At 45.0% G+C, this 23,763-nt stretch overlaps 2 protein-coding genes across 10 annotated transcripts in view; both read left to right on the top strand.

Moving 5' to 3' along the window:
- Positions 1 to 16,340, top strand: part of LOC126544177 (E3 ubiquitin-protein ligase Mdm2-like) — a 62,480-nt gene extending 46,140 nt beyond the window's left edge. For all 6 annotated transcript variants that reach the window (XM_050191416.3, XM_050191414.3, XM_050191415.3 and 3 more), the window contains 3 exons: positions 3,147 to 3,470; positions 5,152 to 5,208; positions 5,928 to 16,340. In XM_050191416.3, coding sequence (XP_050047373.1) covers positions 3,147 to 3,470; positions 5,152 to 5,208; positions 5,928 to 6,245 — 699 coding nt within the window. In that variant the 3' untranslated portion in view covers positions 6,246 to 16,340. The remainder of the gene's footprint in view (positions 1 to 3,146; positions 3,471 to 5,151; positions 5,209 to 5,927) is intronic.
- A 3,786-nt stretch (positions 16,341 to 20,126) lies between these two features.
- Positions 20,127 to 23,763, top strand: part of LOC126544181 (uncharacterized) — a 29,543-nt gene continuing 25,906 nt past the window's right edge. For all 4 annotated transcript variants that reach the window (XM_072284909.1, XM_072284907.1, XM_072284908.1 and 1 more), the window contains exons 1-2: positions 20,127 to 20,544; positions 21,208 to 21,306. In XM_072284909.1, the coding sequence (XP_072141010.1) occupies positions 20,206 to 20,544; positions 21,208 to 21,306 (438 nt within the window). In that variant the 5' untranslated portion in view covers positions 20,127 to 20,205. The remainder of the gene's footprint in view (positions 20,545 to 21,207; positions 21,307 to 23,763) is intronic.

Genomic DNA, 23,763 nt, shown 5'->3' with positions numbered 1-23,763 from the left:
TTCGGGCTGTGATGAACCAGACACTGAGGACTTATAAGTGGTGTGAGAATGTTCCTTGTACAGCTTCGCTGTCTTTGATGTATCACTTGCTCAGATGTGCACACACCTGTGGAGGTTCTTTTTTTCTTTCTTTTTTTCTCAATAACTTGCAGAAATGCTATCAGGCATTCTTGCTATCAATTTTAGTAGACCGTTTTATTGAGGGTGCCGCCATTTTGCGATCACAGCGCCGTCTATCGTCTGATGCCATGCTGATATGTGGGATCGCACTGGAGGGTGCATGGCAAACGTGCTGTTGACCACGAGTGGCACGTTTTTGCATTTTTCCGAGAGGTGTCAACAAGGTTTTGGGATTGCGAAACTTCTTAGTGTGTTGTTTCTAAGATGTGAGCTTAGATATAGCCGCAATATTGAACAGCCACAGAGGCCCTGCCACACCTCTGCCCATGATCGAAATAGGAGGCTAGTCAAGTCTGAACATCGTCGATACTTAGCATTTGTGCCACGTGGTATTATTGTATGCGTAGCCTTGAACTCTGTTCAGGTATCACTCGAGTAACAACAATCACAGAGAGTGTGCCACAACAGCATACATCTCGATACAGGTAACTGCAAAGCTCCGAGGAAACATGCTTTGCTAGCTTTCGTGCTCATTAAATTTTCGCGGTACAATTTTCTAAGCATCGTTTACCTGGCATCCGGGCGTCAAACTTTACTAAATAAGGAACTGCAAAATAACTTGACCGGAAGGGTTGTTAACATGCGAAAAACGACCCGATAGCAGTGGCTTCGGTATGCCTCGGTCAACCGCGCGCACGCAACATGTTGAAAGCGTACGCACACTCTTCGATATTGAATGGTTCCTATGCAAGGGCACCTCACCAACTCGCGAGAGCTGTAAAACGAACAACTACTTTTCGCAGCAGCAACTTCATTTTCTAAGGTAATACAACCTGCAATGCGCGACGTCAGCCAGGCACCTTGCCGGCAACATGAGGAAGCACGGGACAGTCTCTGTCAACTAAGGGTGGCCGGCACATGGTAGGCATGGCTTTGGTTACAGAAAGAAACAAAACGCACCTTGATTTTCTTAGTTGGTACGTACTGTTTTCATATTAACGTCCTCGCTGAAAAACTTTCACCAGAACGTTGGTTGCCATGCCTGATAACCTTCGAACATATTTGAACAGAATAACTTTAATGTGCGTGAACGAAGGACTAGTTGACTTCGGCCATTCGTGATAGTTGACCGAGTCGAATACGCACCTTTCATTTATATCAGAGTTTGATCATGGGTGCCGAGTTTGCCACAGTGCCCTCACTGAAAACAAAATTTTCTCAACACACACGGGACTAAGCTGATGGCTTCAGGTTCTTTCTGTTTGTGCTTGCAGTCCAAAGCGAACGCTTGTCTGCAAATACAGTGGTGGAGTCCACGAAGCTGCCGTGGCTGGAGATGCACTTCATGTTCGCTTCCGAATACAGCACAGGGGCAGCCTATCGGCCTTGAGTCGTATGACATTGCAGCAATCGCAGGCAGAACATGTTAGAGTCGCACTAATTTGCAAAGACACCGCTACTGTTCCAAGCTGCCAATGGAAGAAACGGCGATCCTCACACACCGGTGCATGGAGGAAGGTGCGCTGGTTCGTGGCTATGTTCCTCCTCGCCTATGAAACGGTCGATAGTAGGTCTATGAATGCGAATGCCATGTCTGCCAGCCCTCCCGAGTTTTACGTAAAATTTAAGTATTTGAGCTCGGTCTACGATTCGATGAACGTTGCATTAATGTTTATGAAAAATAAGGTCTGTCAGCAGACAGTTCAGCTGGTTGTTCACTCAACGTTCAGTTGGAAGTCTTCTGTTGGTGAAAGGATGCAAGAGAGGTGCTTGCTTCGACCAAGCTTGTAGAGAATCTTCCGACGCAGCAAAAGCAACAACAGCAATGTCACTGAAAAAGCCACTGTAATCTGAAAACAATGCATTGCTTCTCATTCTCTGTGGTTCCAAGTTAGCTGTTGTGCTTGTGTTGTGTCTAAAAGTGAATCCTTGATAAATGCATGTGTACACACAAGAGGTGTATGCTTGGGACGTGCTTCGAAGAAAAAAAAAAAGCTTTAAAGAAAATAACGTAATTGTATTACATGTACAGCAAGCAACAGCAGCTGAAATTTCAAATGTCTATATTCTTACTTGAGCAGGAAAATAACGAAGGTAGCAGTGATCCTGTAACTACGGTCAAGCTTTGTCGTTATAATCAGGCTGTCATAAGTAGCAGCACTTCGTCTTCTATCATTTGAAATTAAGGGCGGCAAATTTTCTGAACATCATACACGGTTATTTCGCGTGGGTGGCAAATGAGAGCTGACCCACCGACCTTTCTGAACCCACGACGAAGCACTTCTCTTATGCGCATTTAAGGCCCACAAAGGACATTGTGAATGCGATTAAAGCAGAAGACATCAATGTGTACTGCGGTGACAATTAAGCAATCATCAATGTGGTGCAATGAATAAAATGTGGCAAAATAGCAGGAATGCAATAAAATGACCGTGTTGAAAACAGTGACATTCGGATCATGTCACGAGCACCTTTTACTATCGTTTTTTTTTTTCTTTTTTTTCTTTCCAGTGGAAGAAAGTTTGATTTTGTAAAAAGAAAGAAAAATACACTTCAACTGTCTTATTCGTGGTTGGTGGTCAGACTCTGCAAAAAAAAGTCTATTCTTTTGCTCTCTCTCTCTCTTCTTGCCCTCTTTTTCGCCCGCTCTTTTGTGTTTTCGTTTGGGCTACATTTGCTATCATTGTCGATTGTTTCTGCTTGGTTTGTTTATTTTGCTAAGATAAATGAGCACCGTTTTTTCCAACTTGTCACTTTAGCTTCGCACAGATACTTGGGATCTATGCGGAAGGCCCATTTGTGTTCAGAAGACCAGGCTTAGGCCCATCAGTGAACATGCCCGAGGGCATCCCGGTCTCGCCAAAAGAATGCTTTACCCGGCCTGGCTTGCGCTTTAGGACTGACCCGTGCCTGTCGAGTACTCTAGTCCTCTGTCCGCGAGATTTCTCTTTAATTTTAAAGTTCGCGTGTTGTCAGGTAGTGTGCAACACGCTTCGTAACACGTGCCGATAACTGGGGGGGAGCAGGACCTGTGGCAGTGCCGGCTTTGTGGTACGCGGTGCGAGCCCCACGGTTTGTCGGCCGTGCAACGGTACTGCACCACCTGCTGGAAGGACCGCTTCGGATGGCTGCCAGACCGGGAGGAGCGGCACCCGCCCCAGAAGAAGCGCCGCCGGGTTCAGCGTCGCAACAGCCTCAGGGCGAGCATCTGCCGCGTCTCAAGCACACTGGGCAGCGGCGGCGTGAGCTCGGACCGGCACCGGCTCAACAGTGCCGGCGAGGAAAGTCGGTCGGGGTCGTCCTGCAATGACAGCGTGAAGCTGCACTCGGAAGGACCTGGCAGCAACTCGGTGAGTGATGCGGGGCCGAGGCTTTTCAGTCGCGGGTGGCGTTCGCTGCAGTGTGGTGGGCGTCGCGCGCAGACTTTAAGCGGTGCTGCCTGGCACTCCGAGGAAAATAGTATCAGCTGAGCTGCAGGGCGCGCGAGGTATTTGAGAACGTAACAAAGACTTCGCGATTTCGCTCAAGAACCGAAGTATTCATTCCAAATTTTTAACCCTTTTGGGGTGTTTTTCACCTATGCGATCGCCCGGGGTCGATTTTTTAGTGCAGATTCCAATTCTTCTTAGGGACCTATTTCTAAAAAATATTACCACAGTTTTTCTAGGGTGATCGTAAAGGGAGAAAAAAATATTTTGTGTTGGTATATATATGTACTGCTCATTCATGAATAACAACAACAATAAAAAAAAGAAATAAACTTGTAAGAATTAAAAATTTGATGCATTTTTATGCACATCGTTCGAGGCCTTGAATATGCGCACACGAGAATAACTCGCAAGCCTCAAATGTTCCTGCTCTTACATTAATATGTACGTCCATAGCATGATCGAACTGCATAGGTGCGTGCACTCAACAAAACTGTTTGGTTGTGTGCCCGTCAAAAAAACGCAACACGTGGGACAAACTTCTGGTAATCTTCATCTTATCGCCAACCAGAGGCAATTAGTTTTCGCAGGTGCCAAAAAAAAAAAGCAACAGCAACGCATGCACGGCGGCATCCTTCCTATGCGCGCCCCTGTGAGCAAGCACTACACGAGCGAGAAACATGCGGTCGTCCTTTGAGCGATTAGTAACGAGATAGCCATCAGTTTTGCAAGCGCAAGAAGCCAAAATCGCCCGCGGAACAGAACCCAAACCGCCGCCTGCCCGTGCGCGCGCCCATGCACAAGCGGTAGCGTATAGACGTGCGGGAGGAAACTAGCTCTAAAACAAACCATGCAACGAAAACCGAGAGAGGGAGGCACGCGAGAAAAATTCCCTGTATTTCCCACATAGTGGCAGCACATGACAGAAAAGAAAAAGTTAGGAAATTGGCACACTTTTTAAGCGTACAGACGGCGCCGTAAATATACGGCATCGACCATTTTTGGCCTTGTTCGCGGCGCCATATATTTACGTCATTGACCCTCAAAGGGTTAAGAAAGAAAAAAAAAGTGCGACAGAATATTTTTTTGTCGGGTTGTTTTAAAAGAACACCGAGGAAAATATGTCTAGCTAGGTCGATGGATTGTTCATCTAGAAGTCTAGGACGGTTTTCTATATGCCAATATATCACATTGGTGTGTAGAAAATTGCTGCCGAAGGTGCCGCTGTTGCTCCTAAACTGCTTGCACCAAAATGGACATGCTGAGCTAACGCCCACGTGATCACCCTCCCTACTGCTCTGTGTGAATCAGACAATGCTGACGTTACATCAGAGGTATAATAGTCCAAGATACGTGGTGCCACTCCCCAGTTCTCCATTTTCATCATTTTCTTGCTTACAAAAACTATGTTCTCACTCTGAATTTGTTATTACCGAAGGCTAATTTTTCAGTCTAGCTCGACCCAATGCTTTCCTTACGCGTCGATTTCACCTTTGTCTGTAGTGTCCATCCAAGAACCCATTGTATTCTTAATCCAGTGGCTGCGTCGTTTTTTTTTTTTTTCAATACCTAGGAGCCTGAAAAGTGTCTTCTCATATTGCAGAACACCAACGGATCACAAGAGAGTTTCGGTGGTGGGAGCACTTCAGAGGGGCTGTCGGTAAGTGCGTCCGCATTTTCCTTGGCATACAGCGAACATCTTAGGTGGTCGTCCCTAACGTGCGATTTTGTGCGAGTCATTATCATTGAGTATTATATGTTGAACCATTTTTGCAACAGTCATTGTCTGCCACTTCGCTCACATAATCACCACCCTCGTTGGTGCCGACATTGTGGGTGGAGTTGGCGCCATCTGAAGCTGCTTGAAGTTGCCTGGGATCTTGTCGCTATTTTGACATCCAAATTAACCCCCCTCCCCCGGCACATGTTTCGTCATGTGACCTGCAACATTGGGCACACAGGAGGACTGTGCGCATCAAGCCACTATCCTTCTCTGCTCCCCCTCGCACTTTCCCTTGCACCCACAGAAAATGGCACACAGGGCGCATTCTTATTGCACTTGGACTTTACACGGAACATAGGCTTCTTCTGGTACATGTTGCATGCTGATGCAGGAAAGATCACGCTTTTTCAATGCAAGCCCAGTCGTGGTTGCGGTTTTGCGTGCTGTACCGCACAATTGATTGGGCGTAATATTCAAAGGGGCTTTCCTTAGTTCGGACTCAACTTTATTCAACTAAATTTCCACTCTGCTTGGAGTTCGAATTGACGAGATTCTACTGAATTTACGCCGCACTTGGCACACTTGTGTGACCACTGCCCGGTGGAACTGCGACGGTTCTCGGTAACCGACTGATGCACTGTCGTTCACGCGAACAGCACATCGACGACGGCGACGAGGGAGACGGCTTCAGCCCGGCGACGACCGGTGCGAGCCAAGAGGCACCCGACGACTGGTCTCAGCCCGGTTGCAGCACGGACAAGCAGGACGGCGACGGGCTGGCGCTCCGTAGTTCGGCAGTGGCAGACCTGTGCACCATCTGCATGGCGCGCCCCAAGTGCGGCATTCTGGTGCACGGTCGGACGAGTCACCGTCTCACGTGCTACAAGTGCGCGTTGCAGCTGCAGAAGCGAAACCAGCCGTGTCCGGTGTGCCGACGCCGGATCCAGCGCGTCGTGCGCAACTTCGACGCCTGAGGCATGGGCGTTCGTCTTTTTCTTGTGGTGCGCTCGCTCGTCAGCTCGCTGGGGAGCTTAAATCCTCCACTCGTGTGCAACGTGCCGCAGGAGCTGGCGAAAAGTGTGCAACTTCAACACTTTGGCCAGGAGTGACCTTTTCGGTGATTTGGCTGTTGCGCACGACTGTTTCCTCGTCACGTGTTCTGGCTTTTCTTCTCTTTTCGCACTCCGCGAACTCTCGCATTGCAGAATGCAAGTTTGCAGCTGAAAAATGTTCTAGTGAATTTTCTTTTTCCGTTGCTGTGTTTTTTTTCTTTCCATCTGTGCAACATGGCGCAACTGCAATTAGTAGCATGTTTGCATTTCTTCCTCAGAAAAGCTCCCACACCCTCGAGGCTTAAATTTGCCACTGCTACTGTTGGTTCAAATAAAGAATCAAGTCTTGTTGTTTTATCATTATTGATTTCTTAAGGGAAGATGAGGCGCTTCAAAAAAAGAAGAAACTATTTTTTAAGCAATTCGAATAAAATTTGCTCCGTTAATGTATTTTCACCAAGTGATCTCAAGAATGAAATTGATAAATATTTTTATAATACCCAAAGCCAGATGTTCTTTGCTTTAGCACCTAATTAGCTAATTAACAGCAACTTAGACCACAAGGAATCGATTCTGAATGTTCATAGTGTATTGTAAGCTATAAATTATTGTTTTAGGCCACTTGAAGCAAAGTTATAGGTTGTCAAACTTAGTCATAACAAAAAGAAAATGGAAAAGTAATTTAAAGTGCCTCATCCCCCCTGAAAAGCTGGTCCCAATCTATAGTACTAGTGCAGTTGAATCCCCAAACCATGAAATTTATAACATCTATAAACAAATTATTGCAGAAAATATCTTAGTTGTGACATTCTCAACTGAGCACGTGACATGTGACCAGTAGTCTAAAAGGCAAAAACCTTTACTTGGCCCTGCCTGTGATTCTGGTTAAAGGGACACTAAAGCGAAACAATAAATCAGTTTAGACTAATGAAGCATTGTTTGAGAACCCTGCAGGCAGTCATTAAAAACAAATTGTTTGATTATTAGATGAGAAAATGAAGGTCCAAGTGTCAGTAATTGAATTTCGCGCCGAAACCCCAGCACCGGTACGTCAGCGTGACGTCAGGTATTCCAAAGTATGTTTTCGCATTTGGGCAGCGTTGGCCAAATAACGATTCCCGAAACTTGCCATGTTCAATATTTGGTTCCTTTAGAACACAATGTAGTCAATCTGTACCGCTATATATAATTAGTAGGCCCTAGAAGATGCCATCAAAATCCAAGACGTCACAGGCTCCAGGTGCGGGAACTTAAGTAGGCGTCGCCACCCGTATTTCGGTCTTGCGCTTTTTCTGACTTGCCAAACGTCTTATCGTTGTAAGACTGGTGTTTTTGGTGTTTTAGAACGGTCATTTACTGATGCAAAAGAAATCATCTTTCACTTTAGTGTCCCTTTAAGCTGTGGTTGTAGTTACATGGGACTTGAGTCGATGTAATGTGTTCGTGCGTGTTACTTGTTTCGGAGTCGCTGCATTGTGCACATTATGTCCATCTGGACTATTTCAATTGAAGCCATCATAATCGAGTTCATCGGGTACTCTGTGAATTACTTCTTCGTTGGTCTCCGTCCCATGAGCATTTGGACAGGTGTCAGTCTCCCGATGATGTTGTCAGACTGTTCTGTCATGGGGTTATTCTGTTTTCTTTTTTTGGTTCCTTTCGCGATAGCCCACAAATGGGAAAATTCACAGACGTTGCAACCTGTCAGTCAACTTTGTATCCTCGTTTTCTGTTGCGGCATAGCTAAAGAATGAAGTCGGTTGCTCTTTCGACAAAACTTCGTGTGGCCTTAGCACTGGTCACTTAAAACCACAGCTCATTATGCAGCTGGAAAAAAATTGCAACAGCGTTAGCAAATCAGCCTAGATTTCTTGTAAAGCACCCAGATTCTTTTGTGCTGACGGTTTTTAGTAAGTCCACTGTAGACCTCAGATCGAGGGGCCAAGGACTACTGACGTGCAGTTCAATGGAGAATGTGTCACAGGTTTGTCAGCTCGGCGTTTTTTTTTCAACGCCTTTGGCAGGAGGCGGTGTGCGAAAAGCAAACAGACATTCTTGATCTTTTGCCTGCTGTGTATGGCTGGTTCAGAAGCTGGATGCATTTCTCTCTGAAATGGGCTGTAGCCACTGGAAATGGCACTGGCTGAATCTTGGTGGTACCTCAGTTTTCAGACAGTGTGGCCGATTCTTGAACATCCATCTACGACGTTTTACTGGAAGGCTTCGATTTATATTAAAACAGCTAGGCTGTGTACTGTTCAGAATGTCTAAAGGCGTGTGCTTGTCTGTCTCCTCTGCGTTGAAAAACAGCAGCATTCTTTTTTTCCTTTCGCTGCATTCACTTCCATCATAACGCTGCCTCTCGGACCAGAGAGTTCCATTCAGGATCATCTCCTAAGAGTGCTGCAGCATTGTGGTAAGAAGTGCCCTGTAAAGGAAATACACTGTCGGCATTGTAAATATTAGGTGAAGCATGGTCCTTCGAGATGCCAGAGACATTGACTGCCAACCTGAGAATTGGTGTCATCAGCCAAGGTAGTCTTCCCATGCGACACTTTATTGAAGAAAGCTAATGTTGATTCTCTTCAGCTGTCGGCCTCGACAATGTCCTCAGTGCTTGGAATGCATCCAATCTTTCAGTTTATTTTCTGCGCCATGTCACATCGGGGTCATTAGGCACACGTCTTCACAATCCATGTGCACATTGGTTTGCCTAGCATTTCGTGTGCTAACCACTTTGCTTTCTTGTGATGCATGTCTCTCGGGCATGTCACTTGGCTCTGTGTCATCGCTTATTCAGTGTTGTGGAGATGATGCTGGCTTTTAATCTTCGAGAATCAGGCTCGGTAACACACACTTTTTCTTCAAATGAAAGAAAGTGTAGATTCTTCTTTTTTAGGGACTAGTGGTTTCCTTCTTAGACATTAGTCAGGTGATATGCCTGCGCTGTGAAGCAGCTGCGGTGCTTTGAAATTGACCTTGTGGACTTGCATGTGATAATCTTTGTCTTGTTCACTGCAGCTTCGTCGCCAAATTTGTCATAGGGCTCTACCATCACATTGCTGTCACCTGATAGTTGTCACATGGTGGTGGTGTCACATGATGCTTCATAAGCTCTGACTGAATCCTTGAATCCTGAATCCTTTTGCTCCTGTTGCCATTGCCTGCGCCGAGGAACTTTAAAAACTGGTATAATTTCTTGAAGCTATGGACATAGCAGTATCATTAGGCTTGCTGCGCAGAAGCTTATCAGCTGCTGCAGAAATGCGATTGTGAACACCATATTGTTAGAGAGATAATTTTGATGAATTGCATTCTACTGGACGCTGATGGGATGAAACAAACTTTGTTGGGATGGAGATGACAATGACGCGGCACTTGTGGTTCTGGGATTCAACTGTACTAGTGGCGCACCAGCTTTACTGCTGTTCTTCGGTACTATAGTGCATTCTCGAATAAGCTGTTTCAAAGTAGTACTAAGTTAATATATATATATCTGTACATAAAAAAAAACACACACATTTTTGAGTACTTGTAATTTGCTATTGAACGCTCTGCGGTGTTTCTGAACTGACAGTATGACAGGATTGAATTGTCACACAGTCCCGCCAAGGACAACGAGCAACACAGGTCATCGTTCAACCCTTGCCCATGTTTTATGCTGGACCTGCAAATTCTGTTGTGCTATTGTGGGTGAATGGAACGCATTCCAGTTGGAGCTTAGCAGAACGCATTCTTCCATTTCCACTTCCAACATCTTGTGTGATGTTGGGAATGGTTTCGGCTTGTATGCTTTATTTGGGGTGGCTTTGCCAAAAGACTAAATGGCAGTTCGAACGCGCGCTTTCGAGTTATTACTCAGTAGAAGGGTTCCGGTGTACACTTCCTCCTTCAAGTTTAATTCGTTCGCCTTAGCTCTTAGCTGTTCTTATCGCTGTAGCCTTTCCAAAGTCGCATACTTTCACAGATATGATAACAGCTGTGCTGGCGTGATGCCCTAGTTCTTTTTCGTTAGGTCTAGAGGTAACATCAAGAGTGCCATTTAAACGAGCAACTTCTAGGTCAGTGGGACGCCGCAGTTACCTCTGAATTACTTTTGTAAATTTTATTTTCGTTGACATTGCCTGACCTCAACACCAGCACGACTGTCATTATTGAATGTGAGAACATGCGCCTTCCTTAAGGTTTCTATGGTGAGGGCAGGGATGATTAAGCTTACCATGTGTGTAAATATTGAAATGGAGCTCTGAACCTTCAACTTCGCGTTTCACCATCCACGGAACTGCAACCTAGGCTGTAAATATCTTGTCTAGTAACAGGGGCATCCGAGCTTATGGTCTGAGCAGATTTCAGCCCAGAGCATTGGGCCTCTGTCTGTGCGCTTCGCTTTGCACTTGTCTCGTACCGAGGCTTGCAGCTCTTGTAAATAGCTCTAGTAACTAATAGGAGAAAGTTGAGGCTTGTTACCCAAGCACACCTCAAACTGGAATCGTGAGTTCTTTAGCTGTCTGCACGCTTATCTGCCCATTTTCATTACTTGTCGCTGCAGAAGCAATTCTCTCTACTTACACCTTGTGGACTTCAGTTCAGAGGCTCAGTTCTGCGGCTTATTTGAATTCATTGCTCTGAAAAAGGCTTTGACTGAGCTTGAAACTGGCTGCTTCAGTAAAGCATTTTTTCAAAGTGCGTTCCTTTCAGGCAAAGAGAAATAGCTTTCACCAGCGAGAGCTACATTTCAGAAAAATGTAGTTGGATATTTTAATAATGTATTCTTTTCGAAGGATTTTTTTCTTTAGCTGCAACGAAGTTTTTTGCTCCCAGAAAAGAAAAAAAAAAATAGCTGTCACCAGGAACAACTGTATTTCTTGTTAAGGTTCTTTTTTCATGTTCATATGAGCAATGAAGTAAACGTCATCTTTAATTTAATTCTTACTCTTATGAGTGATCACTGCTCTGCGAGTTTACATATGCAAATGCCTTGTGCAGTGCTGTACATCCATACATTTCTCACTTAATAAATGTTTGATACGTGCAATAATACACACTAACTGTTCATACTAATGAGATACGTGTTATTTCTTTCCGTAATTCGGAAACAATTAGTTACAGCACATTTATCTGCAGAGAGTGGAAAAGCTTGCCATCTGTATTTCTTTTGCTCTGTCACTCGTGTAACCTAATTTGCCTGCTTACTGTGTTTGGAACGCTTGTGATGCTCTTTTATAGTGTGTCGACTGTATGCACGTTAGGCTTAACACATTCTGTTTAAAGTTGGCAGTGGTAATAATGTAAGACTGTATAAACTTAATGCATTTGCCAATGCAACTGACATTTTCTTCTTGTGATCCGAGTTCTTTTTGTGTGGATTTGCATCTCTCCATGTCCAGGGAGAAGACGCCGCCGTCTGGAGTGTGTTTTGTCACGCAATGGATAGGCAGTCATTGAAGCAAGCAGTTGCCACTCCATGTTTTTGTGCGTGACAATTTGTGTAATGGCGGCCAGGTAGCATCCAATGTTTTGTGTAACGAAAAGAAACAAATGTAAAACTTGAAAGAGTGTGAGAAAGGGCGTGGTTTTTCGTTTCTATGTTGCAGGGCAGCGTTCATCGCTTTGTGGATGCCTCTGCACGTCGATCTCATCTGAACATGTCCTAAGCAAGCTTTAGCAGGAGCCAATCAGGTGCCAGCTACCTTACTGTAAATGGGGGCTCAGTGTTGTCACAGCTGTACTTGCCATTGTGCACCATGATTGACCAGTGTTGCAAATCAGTTAGTGGCCCATGAAAACCTTGTGTCAAGACGCCATTGTCAAGGCCTTTTGTTGAAGGCAGTACGTTGTTGTCAGGCTCCGGAACATGATGCTGTGCTGCTTCCTGACAGTGCCTTGGCATAGGCATTAGTTGTTAAAAAAAGCCTTTTATTCTTTTTTACTTGCGAAAACTGATAGGAACCCTAACGCTACCTAAATAGGAATGTGATGTTGGAAGAAGTGCGCCGGGAAAACAGTTTCATGCAGTTGTAAATCTAGCATTTGTTCCTCCGGAGTTCTTTCTATGTTTTGTCTCCATTTACGGACAGTCAATCACGATGCGTAGCCATAGTCTTCAGCTAACCTAGTTTTCTTGCCCAATGCGTGGGCCATATCGCATGTTATTGAAGTTGACTTGTCCTCTGTTCCAGAGGTCCGTGCTACTCTAGACACATCGGAGCTTTCGAGCCGATGACCAAATTTCTCGCGCATTGGAGTTTTCGAGCACTGGCTTAAGGTCAGCTGTGATTACATGTGACATGCTGCTATGTACGTGAACGGTGTACTCGCGTTTGCTGTGTGAGAAAGTGCGCACCGCTTTCGTTGGGAGTGAGCAACGCAGTTGCGTGCAGTATGCAGATGTGACCACGTTGTGGGGAAGAATGTGCACAGCTGCGTTTTCAATCATTTATTGGTGCAAGCGGGGATGTGCTTGTGTCCTAGTGCCTCATAGCTGGATACCCTAGATGCCTTTGAGCAGCGAGATGTGTGTGCGTGTGTTTTTTACAGTGTACAAAATACTAAGTGTATTGGACCCACGAACTGATACTTTTTGTACAGTGCATTCACTGCTGAGCTCTCTCTCTGGTCCCAATAGCTGGATACATGAAATGCTCTCGAGCTCCTTTTTTGTTGTGTAGGTGTAATTTTATACAGCGCGAATGGTGCTGCGAATGTTCTTTTACATTTTGCACGAGTTTGTCGCACCACTGTATCCCAGACAAAACCAAATCTACCAACCAGTATTTTTGGCATCGTTTGGCAGTGTAAATAATGCATTTGTGTCTATGATGTGCATGCCAATGTGCATGCCCTGAGTGCCTTGGTTGAGGGACGGGCTCCTAACAAGCGCTCTCAAGTTTGAGTTTATGCGGCAGAAGCCAGGATGACACATGTGTAACCCATAGTTTTATCTGTGTAAGAGATTATATTTGTGCACTGTAATAGCCGGACAGCTTGTACACTTTGCACAGCCTAAGGATCATATAGCCAGCCTCGTAGCTTAAGAAGAAAGAAGCTTGCGTAGTTTTAGTAATTTATTTTATTAACACATCTTGTTACCTAACCAGTTTCTTTTGAGGCATGATTGTTTGGGCAGTGAAAGGTACTTGTGCCTTAGCCTTTTCAGTCTTTTTTTGCAATGCCAAGGTTTGTGCCCTTTGTTACATGTAATGAAAGTGACTTCATCACCAAAGTTTCAAGGTGTGTGTCTGCGTTCATGTGAAACTGTCTTAGATTTGTGTGGCGTGTTAATGTATAAGTTAATCGGGGTTGGGCTTTCGTTTTGGCTTTCTGTCATCGGCATGTAGTGTTCTCGTTTTGTGTGGTTGTTGCACTCTTTCTATAGTGGCCACGTCGATGTGATTTGCAGGCAGTTTGCTCGTTGAGAAAGCATTTGTCTCGTGTAAAATGTATGTTAGCCTTTATTTTTATATATAACATTCACTGTTTTAATGTGGTTGCGGCAGGCAGTGTTCTTAGTTTTATGGGATTTTGTGGCTTTGAGTTTGTCTGCTAGAATGTTTGGGTCTATGTTTGCTGTTTGTGCTGTTCTAAAGTAGCTTGAAGGTCGAGGACGCGAGCGGCAGCTTTACGTTCGTTCTAGTTTTCAAATGCTTCCTGTGCCTAGTGCGTGTTTGCTTTGTGCCTCTTAATTCTTCAGTGCAGTAAGGGTTTGTCACTTTGGGCCTGGCATGTTGCCTTTGAAGGCCTGCTTCCATGGCATGGTACCGTGCTAAATCTTGTGCATCAGTGTTGGCACGGCAACACTGTTTAACCAATTTTGCCTTTGCCCACTTTTGTCACAGGCAGAAAAGAAATGCGAAAACTTATTTTTTAGGACTGCCAGACCAATCTGTTTCCTCTGCCGGTGCTAGATTTAAGATATGCTAACATTCTGTGGCAGTTCTTGGGTGCATGGTCTGGCAGGCGTACAGTTGGTTCAGATAGCCCATAACTCATTTTACGTTGAAGGGATGTGCGTGGAAATGGAGTAATGTGCAGTGCAAACTGCCCATCCAAATTCCATCGGCTTATGTCTTCCATCCATGAAGAGCACAAGTCAGTTTTCATCATCATCACGAGAAGTCACAGTTCTGCTCTCAACACGTCTGCTCTTTGAGAGCAGAAGTTGTACTTGTGTTTTGCTCTGTGCTCTTCACAGCTTGTTTGTTCGCAGTTGTTCTGTCCAGAATTTTGTTCCTCTGCAGTTCTGTCAGTTGTCTTGCGCTGCCTGCTCTCCAACATGTACTACCAAGCTTGCTTGGCCACGTTACTGCAGTTACTAGTGGTAGCTGGGGGCCTCTCTGCATGAGCATAGGCATCCATCATGTGCAGACATAAGCAGTGCTACACACAACAGGTGCTTTACAACGGGCAATAGAGTGCAGGGTGCATTTTTCAGGCATCGGCAGTGCAAGAAAGTGGCTCGTCTGTTTCACCGAGTTTCATATGTAGCAAAATGGGTCCCATTGCGATGGTGGCAAAGCAGCAGCATGCTTTATGGCTAACAAAGTGGCAGGCTTTTACTGTGGCGTCTTTTGATGGCTTTCTTTTTGCTTTGTGTTGGTGTGTCGAGGGGACAGTTCTGTATTTTGTTTTTATGAAGGCTGTTATATCTTTTTCACTATCTTGTTTCTTTTTTTTTTTTTCTAGTTCGAAAAAAAGGCACTGAGCAGTGCTAAACAAGCAGCTTTATTTAAGCACTTGGGCACTACTGCCAGCCACAATATTTATAGGTTGTTAATATATTTCTAATCTGAAACCTTGCAATTTGCTGGCTTGTTCTATTCACTAGTGCTTATGAAGTAGCAGCATTCCTAGTATTTTGCAGGGGTTCTTATTGTTGATTTTTTTACTTGTTTCTTTTCTATGAGAAATTTAGTACTACAGAGGGGTATCACTGAAATCTTTTGTTTTCAATTTCCCTGCTGGAAGTTCACCCTGAAAATAATTTTTTGTTTAAGTTAACCACACTAGTGTCCTGGTAGGGTCACAAAAAGCGTAGCTTCTTTATTTACAGTGTTTTCAATTTAGTTACTGTTATTTTTGTAGCAAATAATTGTATATCTGTACATAGTGTGTGCTTTTTTCATTTAGTGCTAATGGTCCTTATTGTCGATGCCAATTGCGTGAGAAAAAAAAAAAAAGGCTAAGAATGGCTGGGTGTGGCAGATGCTTAAATAAGACTGCTTGTTCATGACAAAGCGTACGCCTCTGAATTACTGTTTTTCATTTCATTGCTTCATGTCTTCATTATAATCACAGGGAACATCACGTCATGACATTATCTTAAGCATTGATGCATCGATTTCATGAAACATGGCAATCACACTGTTAACATTGCCAAGATGCACACTAAGCACATCTGTCGTGTTGTTGAGCAGAAATAAGGGTGAGGAGATAGGATGTGGAGAGGACGCATTTTTTCAGCCCTTATTTGCGTTCAAGGACACTACATGATGCACCAACTGACCCAACAGCCAACGCTTCTAAGCACATCTGCCTTGTATGATAACACGATGTATCTTGGCTCCAACTACAGTGCAGGCATTGCCCAACGTGAATTAGATGCACCTATGCTGGATGCTATTGCATCAAAAGTATGCTGTAAACACAGACCTTCTGGTTACTGCTTTACATATTCTTGCTAGTTACTGTTGTAGAGTGGAAAATGAAAACTATTTGTGCAAGGAGCGAATTACTCCTAACCTCTGTGATACTTGTATCTTAGACTTGAATTCAATAGCCAGCGCTGTAGTTCGTTCAGTTGCAGGCTGCAGAATACTGGCGTTGACTCGTTTTGGCATGCTTCAATTTCATCCCTCCTTGCTCCCCCTTCCCATTTCTTACCCTCGTCCCCAGGTGCTGAGGATGGCACCTCTAGCATGTCAACCTCACCACCCTTCCCAAATTCTTTTTTATGTAATATTTGTGGATATTCATGTGTGGTGCCCACAAGAGAAGAATAAAGGAAAAATATGAAAAGCCTGTGAGTGCTTTCTGACTTGGTTAAATTAGCTGTGTACAAATACTCAAGCATACGAATCAGATAGTGAACATTCAAATAATTAAATTTGCAAATCGAATATCTGCTATTTGGTGAAAGGCGTGGTTTTGGTACTGGTACTGGTACCGTGGTACACTGCAGCCATTCCAAGGCGCACAGTCAACATTGATTCAAGGTTCGTCCTGGTCACGAAGCAGACCAAGGGAACGGCAACTAAAGCAGTGGGTATAAAAAATCAAGAAAGCATGTACGAAGATCGGGTCAATTAGCTGCCGGAAAGCTTGCAAATCGTAAAGGGTACGTGTGTGCATGCACTGATGCACGCAGTTCGGAGTTTTCTGCTACGCCTGCTTGCACTAGGTTCTGGCTGGTTGTCTGCAAACCCCAATGCTGTTACAATGGCTGTCAGTCTAATCCGTATCTGTGGTCTAGGAAACAATGAGCCCACACGAACATAAGCTTGCCAGCGGTAAATTTTTTATCCTAAGCATACTGCCTGGGCCTTAAGCCTAATCGGCGCTGCTGCATTGTGGGTCGGCGAGCTGGCAAAACTTTCGTCACAAGTACACTGCCTAGGCCTAGGCTAAAGTCTAATCGGCGCTGCGTCGTCAGGAGTGGGCAACTAAAGATGCGGCTTGGAGCCAAATTGACACAGAGTTGTTCGCAGCGACTGCATGGCTCTCTGAAAAATCGACTAACCGCCTCGCCAATAAAAGTGAGTGCACAGGTTTGACATCTACACTCACGGCTGCCATATTTTGAGACACCTTCGGACATGAAGCTGCATACGAAGCTAAAATTCAGGCGCATTTGTAATAAACCATGTTTTATTAATTTATTAAGGCGAAAGCCTTTCTGCGCTCGTGGTGAAGTTTGTGAGCAGACCTGACTGCCGGAGTGTCTGCCGAAGCGTCGTCAAGCCATATGAACACTGATTAAAGAATGAGAAATGATTGATAGTGACAGTTAATGAATGGTAATGTTATAATAGAGATTGGTAGAGGTTAATGATTACTAATGACTGCGAAATTACCAATATGTCTGACGGTGGCTTGTAATGACCACAATTGATTAGAAATGACTCGAATGACTGAAATGACCAATATGTCTAATGACTGCTTGTAATGACCACAATTGATTACAAATGACTAAATAGGCTTACTAGTGAGCAGTAATCACTAATAATGACTGAAATGACCAACATATCTAACGACAACTTGTAATGACTGCAATTGATTAGTGATGACTGATCATGACTACAAAATGACCAACATATCTAATGACAAATTGTAATGACTACAATTGATTGGAAATTACTAAAAATGCGTAGTGACTGAAATGACTAAGATATGACCAACATGTCGAACGACTGCTTGCAATAACCACAGTTGATTACAAATCACTAAAAATGCTTAGTAGTGAGCAGTTATGACTAAAATAAAGAAGAGGCAAATGATAAGAGGAGGAAAAGTAAGCTTTTGCCGTTCACCTCTTAAGAGATCCTGTAATTTTCTGCTTACGTGGCGAAGTTTTAGGATTGCCTTGAAAGAGCAATGAATTCCGTCTATTCACAAATTATTAAAAAGAACATGGACGGTAAATCGCAATATCCAGGTAGCTACAATTGAAAATAGTCACTAATTACCTTCCTAATTCGCTTTATGTTGCATGTTGAACTAGTGAAATTGAGCAGTAAAGTAATGCGCTTGCTTAGCGGAAATAGAGTAATACCAATTTTGACTTTGCCCTTTCTCTCTTTGTATCCTCTCTATCGCTTTGACGTCCATGTCTTCAAAATGCGTTGCAAAATATATTGGTGTTGCCACTTGCATACTTTAGTGGGGAAGGATGTCTCAAAAGTGGCGCTAGTCTTGCGATTTCTTCTAGGCAGATAAGGGCTTCACTATGTCTCGGTTTCAATTTTTGTATGTTCCTACACACTATGAGGTCAATGTCATAGGGTCGTCTTTAATTTTGTCCACACTCTTGCGAGCGATCCCTGCGCTGGGAGTTCTCCTGGTGGCGCTAAGGACCGCCAGGAAAATTTAGGGACCACTGGTGTCATGGCGTGCGGGTACGCAGTCGCTCAGTAATTTTCATGTTCTGCGTGCCATGTGTATAAAGCGCTGAATAATTACGCAGGACATAGCGTGCTCAAACCGACTGAGCAGGATGATTTAGGAAGCCTTGAACGACACAAATGAGGTATAGATCCCATGCACTGTGGAAATCGACGTTGCATGCGAAGCATTTTGCAGGTAGCTATCCAGCGTCGTTGTTTGGGGTTCTGAAAAGCGTTACCAGGTAGCCCAACGTGTGTGCATGAGACGAGCAGTTGTGTGCTTGAGCTACGGGCGTGTGCGAGAACACAGCAGCAAGACAACGATCCTACGTTGCGGCGGCAGTTGGGTGCCGATTTTGCGGCGTATCCATTATTGGATTCTGCATAGGTACTGGACTAGCATGGCAGTGGCTTTGTGGTCGTGACAGGGCGCTGGTAAGTACGAGGTCGCGGGTTGGAAATTCTTGGCCGCGGAGGCCACATTTCGATGAGGGCGCAATGAAGAAACGACTATGTATACCGTATACATTGGGCGCACGTTAAGAAACATCAGATGCCAAAATTGATCCGGAGTCCCCCAATACGGAGTGTCTCATAATCATATCGGGGTATTTGCCCGTAAACACTCCCAGAATTTAATTTTGGAGCAGCTTTTGAGCTCCTGTTCCTGCGTTGAGTGTCGGCGTAACCGAGCGAACGAGCACAGCGGGGGATGAAAGACTGCGATAGCGAGGAAAGTGGAGGAGGGCGCTGCGGACGTATGAGGACGAAATAGGAGGAGGAGAGTATGGCGTAGGGGTGAGGAGGAAAGCGGAGTGCCGCACGAGACGAGACTTGCTTCACGGCGGCAAGCAGGGATGCGGCGAGCGCGTCACCTGATACCATATATGGAAACAAAGCGCTAGTGGGGCATTCGCCTGTTGCAGGAGCAAGACGCGGCAGCCCTCTCTGAAACGCTGCTTTCTGTAGGTGACAGCAGGCGGTGACACAAGCTTGTGCTTGCGCCGTCGCCGTAGCGGCTCGCATGCCCATAAGCACAGGCAAATTTGCACTTCTTTTTCCCTAAAAATCAGACAATTGACTGTGCCAAGTGCTATATTAAACGAAGTCGACGCCAAAATGTGATCTTTCTGCAAAATTTAAGAAAGAACAGTGCAGTGCGGAGCGTAAAACCTTTCTTCGAACACGCGCAGCGAAATATGCAGGACCCTGTATGTGCGCCACGATGCCAGATTTTTAACTAGAAAATAGTTTCTTTCTGCCAGCACCAACGCGCTTAAGTTCAAGAAGCGAAACTCCACAAGGTGTTATAGCTCAAGTCTGTACGTGTTTCTTTAAACTTAAGCACACGTGTAATTTTTTTTATTCGCTTCCTCATTTTGCATTGTTAGCGGTAGGTGCCTGTCCTGAGTCTCCATCCCAGCCACGGAGGAAGTTTCCTTCCTCCATGATCCCAGCAATGCAGCCATATTTTGCGAGACCATGGTTTATAGCAATAGAGTTCAGCATGCTGTTCGGGTTTTATATAGGAATTATAATTTTAATGTGCTTTAACAGAACATCTATATGCAAAGGCACCCAGATTTTTTCTCTGCGCCCCACATTTGTCACGGCTAGGTGGCGTATGCCGCCGCCCGATTTAAAGGGTTCAGCCATAGCTTCCTATATTTTTTATATAGGAGGCTATGTGTTCAGCCTCATCAATCCATCCATCCGGTGCACAAGCTGCCGTACGCGCGCGAGTATAGCCAGCGCTTGTAAGTACCCAGAATTTTGGTATCTCCATGCGGTACAACATGCCCTCGACGCGTTGTGCGGTAGATGGGTGCCAGCACTACAGTATGAGTACTACTGGCATATCGTACCACTTGCTGCCCGTCGACGAAAACAGGAAAAGGCTATGGGAAGAGGCTACTGGTCGGTCGTTGCCACCTTATGCTCGCGTCTGCTCTGCGCACTTCTGTGCCTCGGACTACCTGCCGTTGTCGATGTATCACAAGCGAAGACGCCTTAAAAGGACAGCTGTGCCATCTCTCTTCGTGCGTACCAGGAAGCGGACGGTACGAAAACGGCTACCAAGCTCGGGCGTGCCGTGTACCTTCGTGTGCACCGGTGGACTCACGGTAGGGAGTTTTCTATTATTTGATCTTCATTAACTTGCTGAAGCAGTTAATGAAGATTAGAAGACCCGCTTGCGTCTGTGTCTTTGGATGACTGTACAATTTGGTTCATTAGCAAAGCGGAAGCACGATTCCAGTACAACATATTTGATCTGTGACGCAGCTGAAGCAGGTCGACAGACGTTCGCGCCGTTATGCTAATGTGCCAGAGATGCGGCGCGATCTCGTGCAGAACTGCATATTAGGACTGCTGTAGTAGTGCTGATCGCCGGCTGCGAGGCACAGCAGCAAACTGCTAAGTTGTGCGTCGATTATGGAATAAAATTACAATATTAAAGTTCATGCGTGTGGTGCGAATGTGTTTTGGTCGCAGTGAAATTCAGTACACGTGAAAACGCGAAGTGCTCAAAGTTGGTGGTCAAACTAGGTAGGAGACTATTACTAAAATTGAGCCTAATTCATGTGTAGCCTTGGCACAGAAGCCGTCAACCCCATAGCTTCCTAGTACTGTGCCAGCTTTACACAACCAATACATTTTCAAGTACAGAAAAGGGCCAAATGTGTGTGGATTTAGCATGGAATGTCCAATGATTTAATCACGCGTGTTAACCACTATTAGCAATATCTTTGTCAGTGACATTGGATGTGTATGATTGAACTGTGCAGTTTCACCGTGATGTGTTCGTGGGCAGCATTGCCACAGCTGAAGTGGGGGCATATGCAGAGGTCAGCACAACTAGTTGTGCTGCTGAAGCTTCTGAGCTGGTAAGTGCAGGAAGTATTACATAAGTAAGCATTATGGTTTAGTAACGTCTGCTGTCTGGCTAATCGGTACATGGCTAGAAATGGTTTTAGGTGCAAAGTAAGACACGGACGAGGGAATGGACATGAACAGGCACGCACTCGGAGCTGATATTTATTTTACGTGATGCTTCGCTTCATATACCCTCAGACATGTGCACAAAAACATAAACAAATGAGTTTACGCGAGATAAATACCAAGCTCCATCGCATCCTATCAGCAAGAAAACTAAACGCGTTCTTGTAAAGCAACAACGGCGGAACGCTGATACACTGGTCTCCAGATTTTCTTATATACATGGCCTCTGCTAGTTCCCGTGCCACCATATCTCTTCTTTTCCGTAGTATGGACGTCAGACTCTGGAGTTTTGCTAGACGCGTAGCGCCACCTGCCGTTGCGAAGAGGCAGTAATTGAGTAGTGCGAAGCCCGACTCTCTTGCTAAGTTGCCTATGCAGCTAGCGACTGCGAAACAACGATTTAACTAGATTTTCGTCCATATTGCGAGTGTATTGCGCATTTAACACCCAGACAGAGAGCTATGAATTTCTACGCTAGTCGGACGCGCCGCTGAACTGCCATTAAGCGCTTGCTGGCTCACTCTTCAGACTGATGGCGGAAACGACGGCAACCGCGATAGCTCCGCGCGCTACGAAGAAAGGCCGCACTATACGTTACTGTTGTGTTGTAAATTGCCATGAACGTGAAGGACGGAATAACAACGTTCAGTTTTACCGATTTCTATCGCGATCGTATTAACGGGAATGGCGAGAGCGCTGGATACGGGCCGTTCAACCTGTTGGGTAATCGGATTATTTGCATTCCCCACAACACAGCGGCTCGCATGAGAAAGTGCGACAATTTTTTTCTTCTGTAATTGTGTTGCGTAGCCCTGACGGAGGACAATGGTAGCCAAGCGAAAACTCAAGAATCTGCAGCCGCCACTTCGTTAGTAACAGAAACAACAACGTTGCGAACCATCCTGCTTATGTGCCATCGATATCTCCACCTTTTAACAGACGTCCGCCTCCGCTGGACTCAACAAGTGCAACGCAGAGAATTGGCAGGTCAGCTTAACCAAGCATTTTGGTTCGTTTATGAATTCAAAATCCTGTTCTAGAGCATCGTTGTATCGCGAGCTCATTTCCACTTTCGGTATTTTGTAAGTCCTGCGCCGATACAGCAAGCACGCTTCGCAATGTGCTGAGCCTGCTCGACTGTGTTTTTCAAATATTCAATGTGAACCAATTTGAAATGCTTAGATTTTTATGCTGATATACAGACAAACCTGATGCTCTCTGTATTTGCAAGTTGCAGCACGCCGAAATAACACTTGAGACTTTATTTTATATTGTACACGCACTTCGCCCTGCTGAGCTTCCTTTCCGAAGCGTGGATGGGCAGAAGAAGCTTTCCAGGTCCTTGATTTTTAGGAAACCGGGCCTCAACACAAACGAAAGAGAAGGGTCCATTGTGGCCTATGCACCTTCGCTTGCGGACAGCTCTTCTTGCACTACTCAGTTAGCGCCAAGGCTGCGATGGGGGCGCTGGTGGCGGGTTTTTCCGCAGCGCCGCCTGGGCAGAGTCTGAGGTCTATGCATGTGCTTTCCAGCAAAGGTTCACATGGGCACACTTTGCAATGGTACGGCAAATACGAGCCTGTCCCATTTCCGATTGATAATGCGTGTTCTCGCAAGCGATCATTCGTACAACAGCCAGTTTGGTCGATGTATACCTTGCCGCAGCTCAGAGGAATCTTATAAACAACCCTGGCTGAACATTTCAAAAGACACTTTGCGTGCTTCTTGACACATTTGGCACTTTTTATGGATGACAGGCGAATGCAAATGCAAAAAAGTTTCTGAGGAGGCAAAAACGTTACCAGAAGAACATACTAAGGGGCTGTATTCTGAAGCATTGTTGGGCTCGTGTCGAAATTTCTTCAACAAAGCTTTGCCCACCGAAGATTAAAAAAAATTTTGGGAAGCCCGTCGATGCAGGCCTAGAAATCTACAAATTGAAGCTTTCCTGAATAACACGGGGACAAAACCTACCTAGTTTGTGCCAACTGTAAGTTTGTACTTACAAAAGCAGTTTTTACTGTTTTCGGATGGGCGGAATGAAATGGCAAAGATTCTTTCTGTTCACGGGCCATACATCCAACACACATGGTTCTCACGAAGCGTGAGATGATCTAAACATTGAAGCTTGTCGATAACAGGAAGCTCACGTGTAAACTTGAACCCTTGTCGAAAAACTTTAAAGTTGTCTAAAAGGCCTGTAACATACTCAGTGTAGGCCCTGTCCCCTTGCTTCTTCAAAACAAATGAGTTGTCTACATACATAAAAATATTGTCTACATACCTAAACACCTGCATAACCTTGTCGTTTACTTAACAAAGCAGTTTCCAAGTGGCTGTGA

The sequence above is a fragment of the Dermacentor andersoni genome, chromosome 10, assembly GCF_023375885.2.
Source record: "Dermacentor andersoni chromosome 10, qqDerAnde1_hic_scaffold, whole genome shotgun sequence".
NCBI lineage: Eukaryota > Metazoa > Arthropoda > Arachnida > Ixodida > Ixodidae > Dermacentor > Dermacentor andersoni.
The sequence above is the reverse complement of the archived record's forward strand: the minus strand, read 5'-3'. Positions and strand labels throughout refer to the sequence as shown.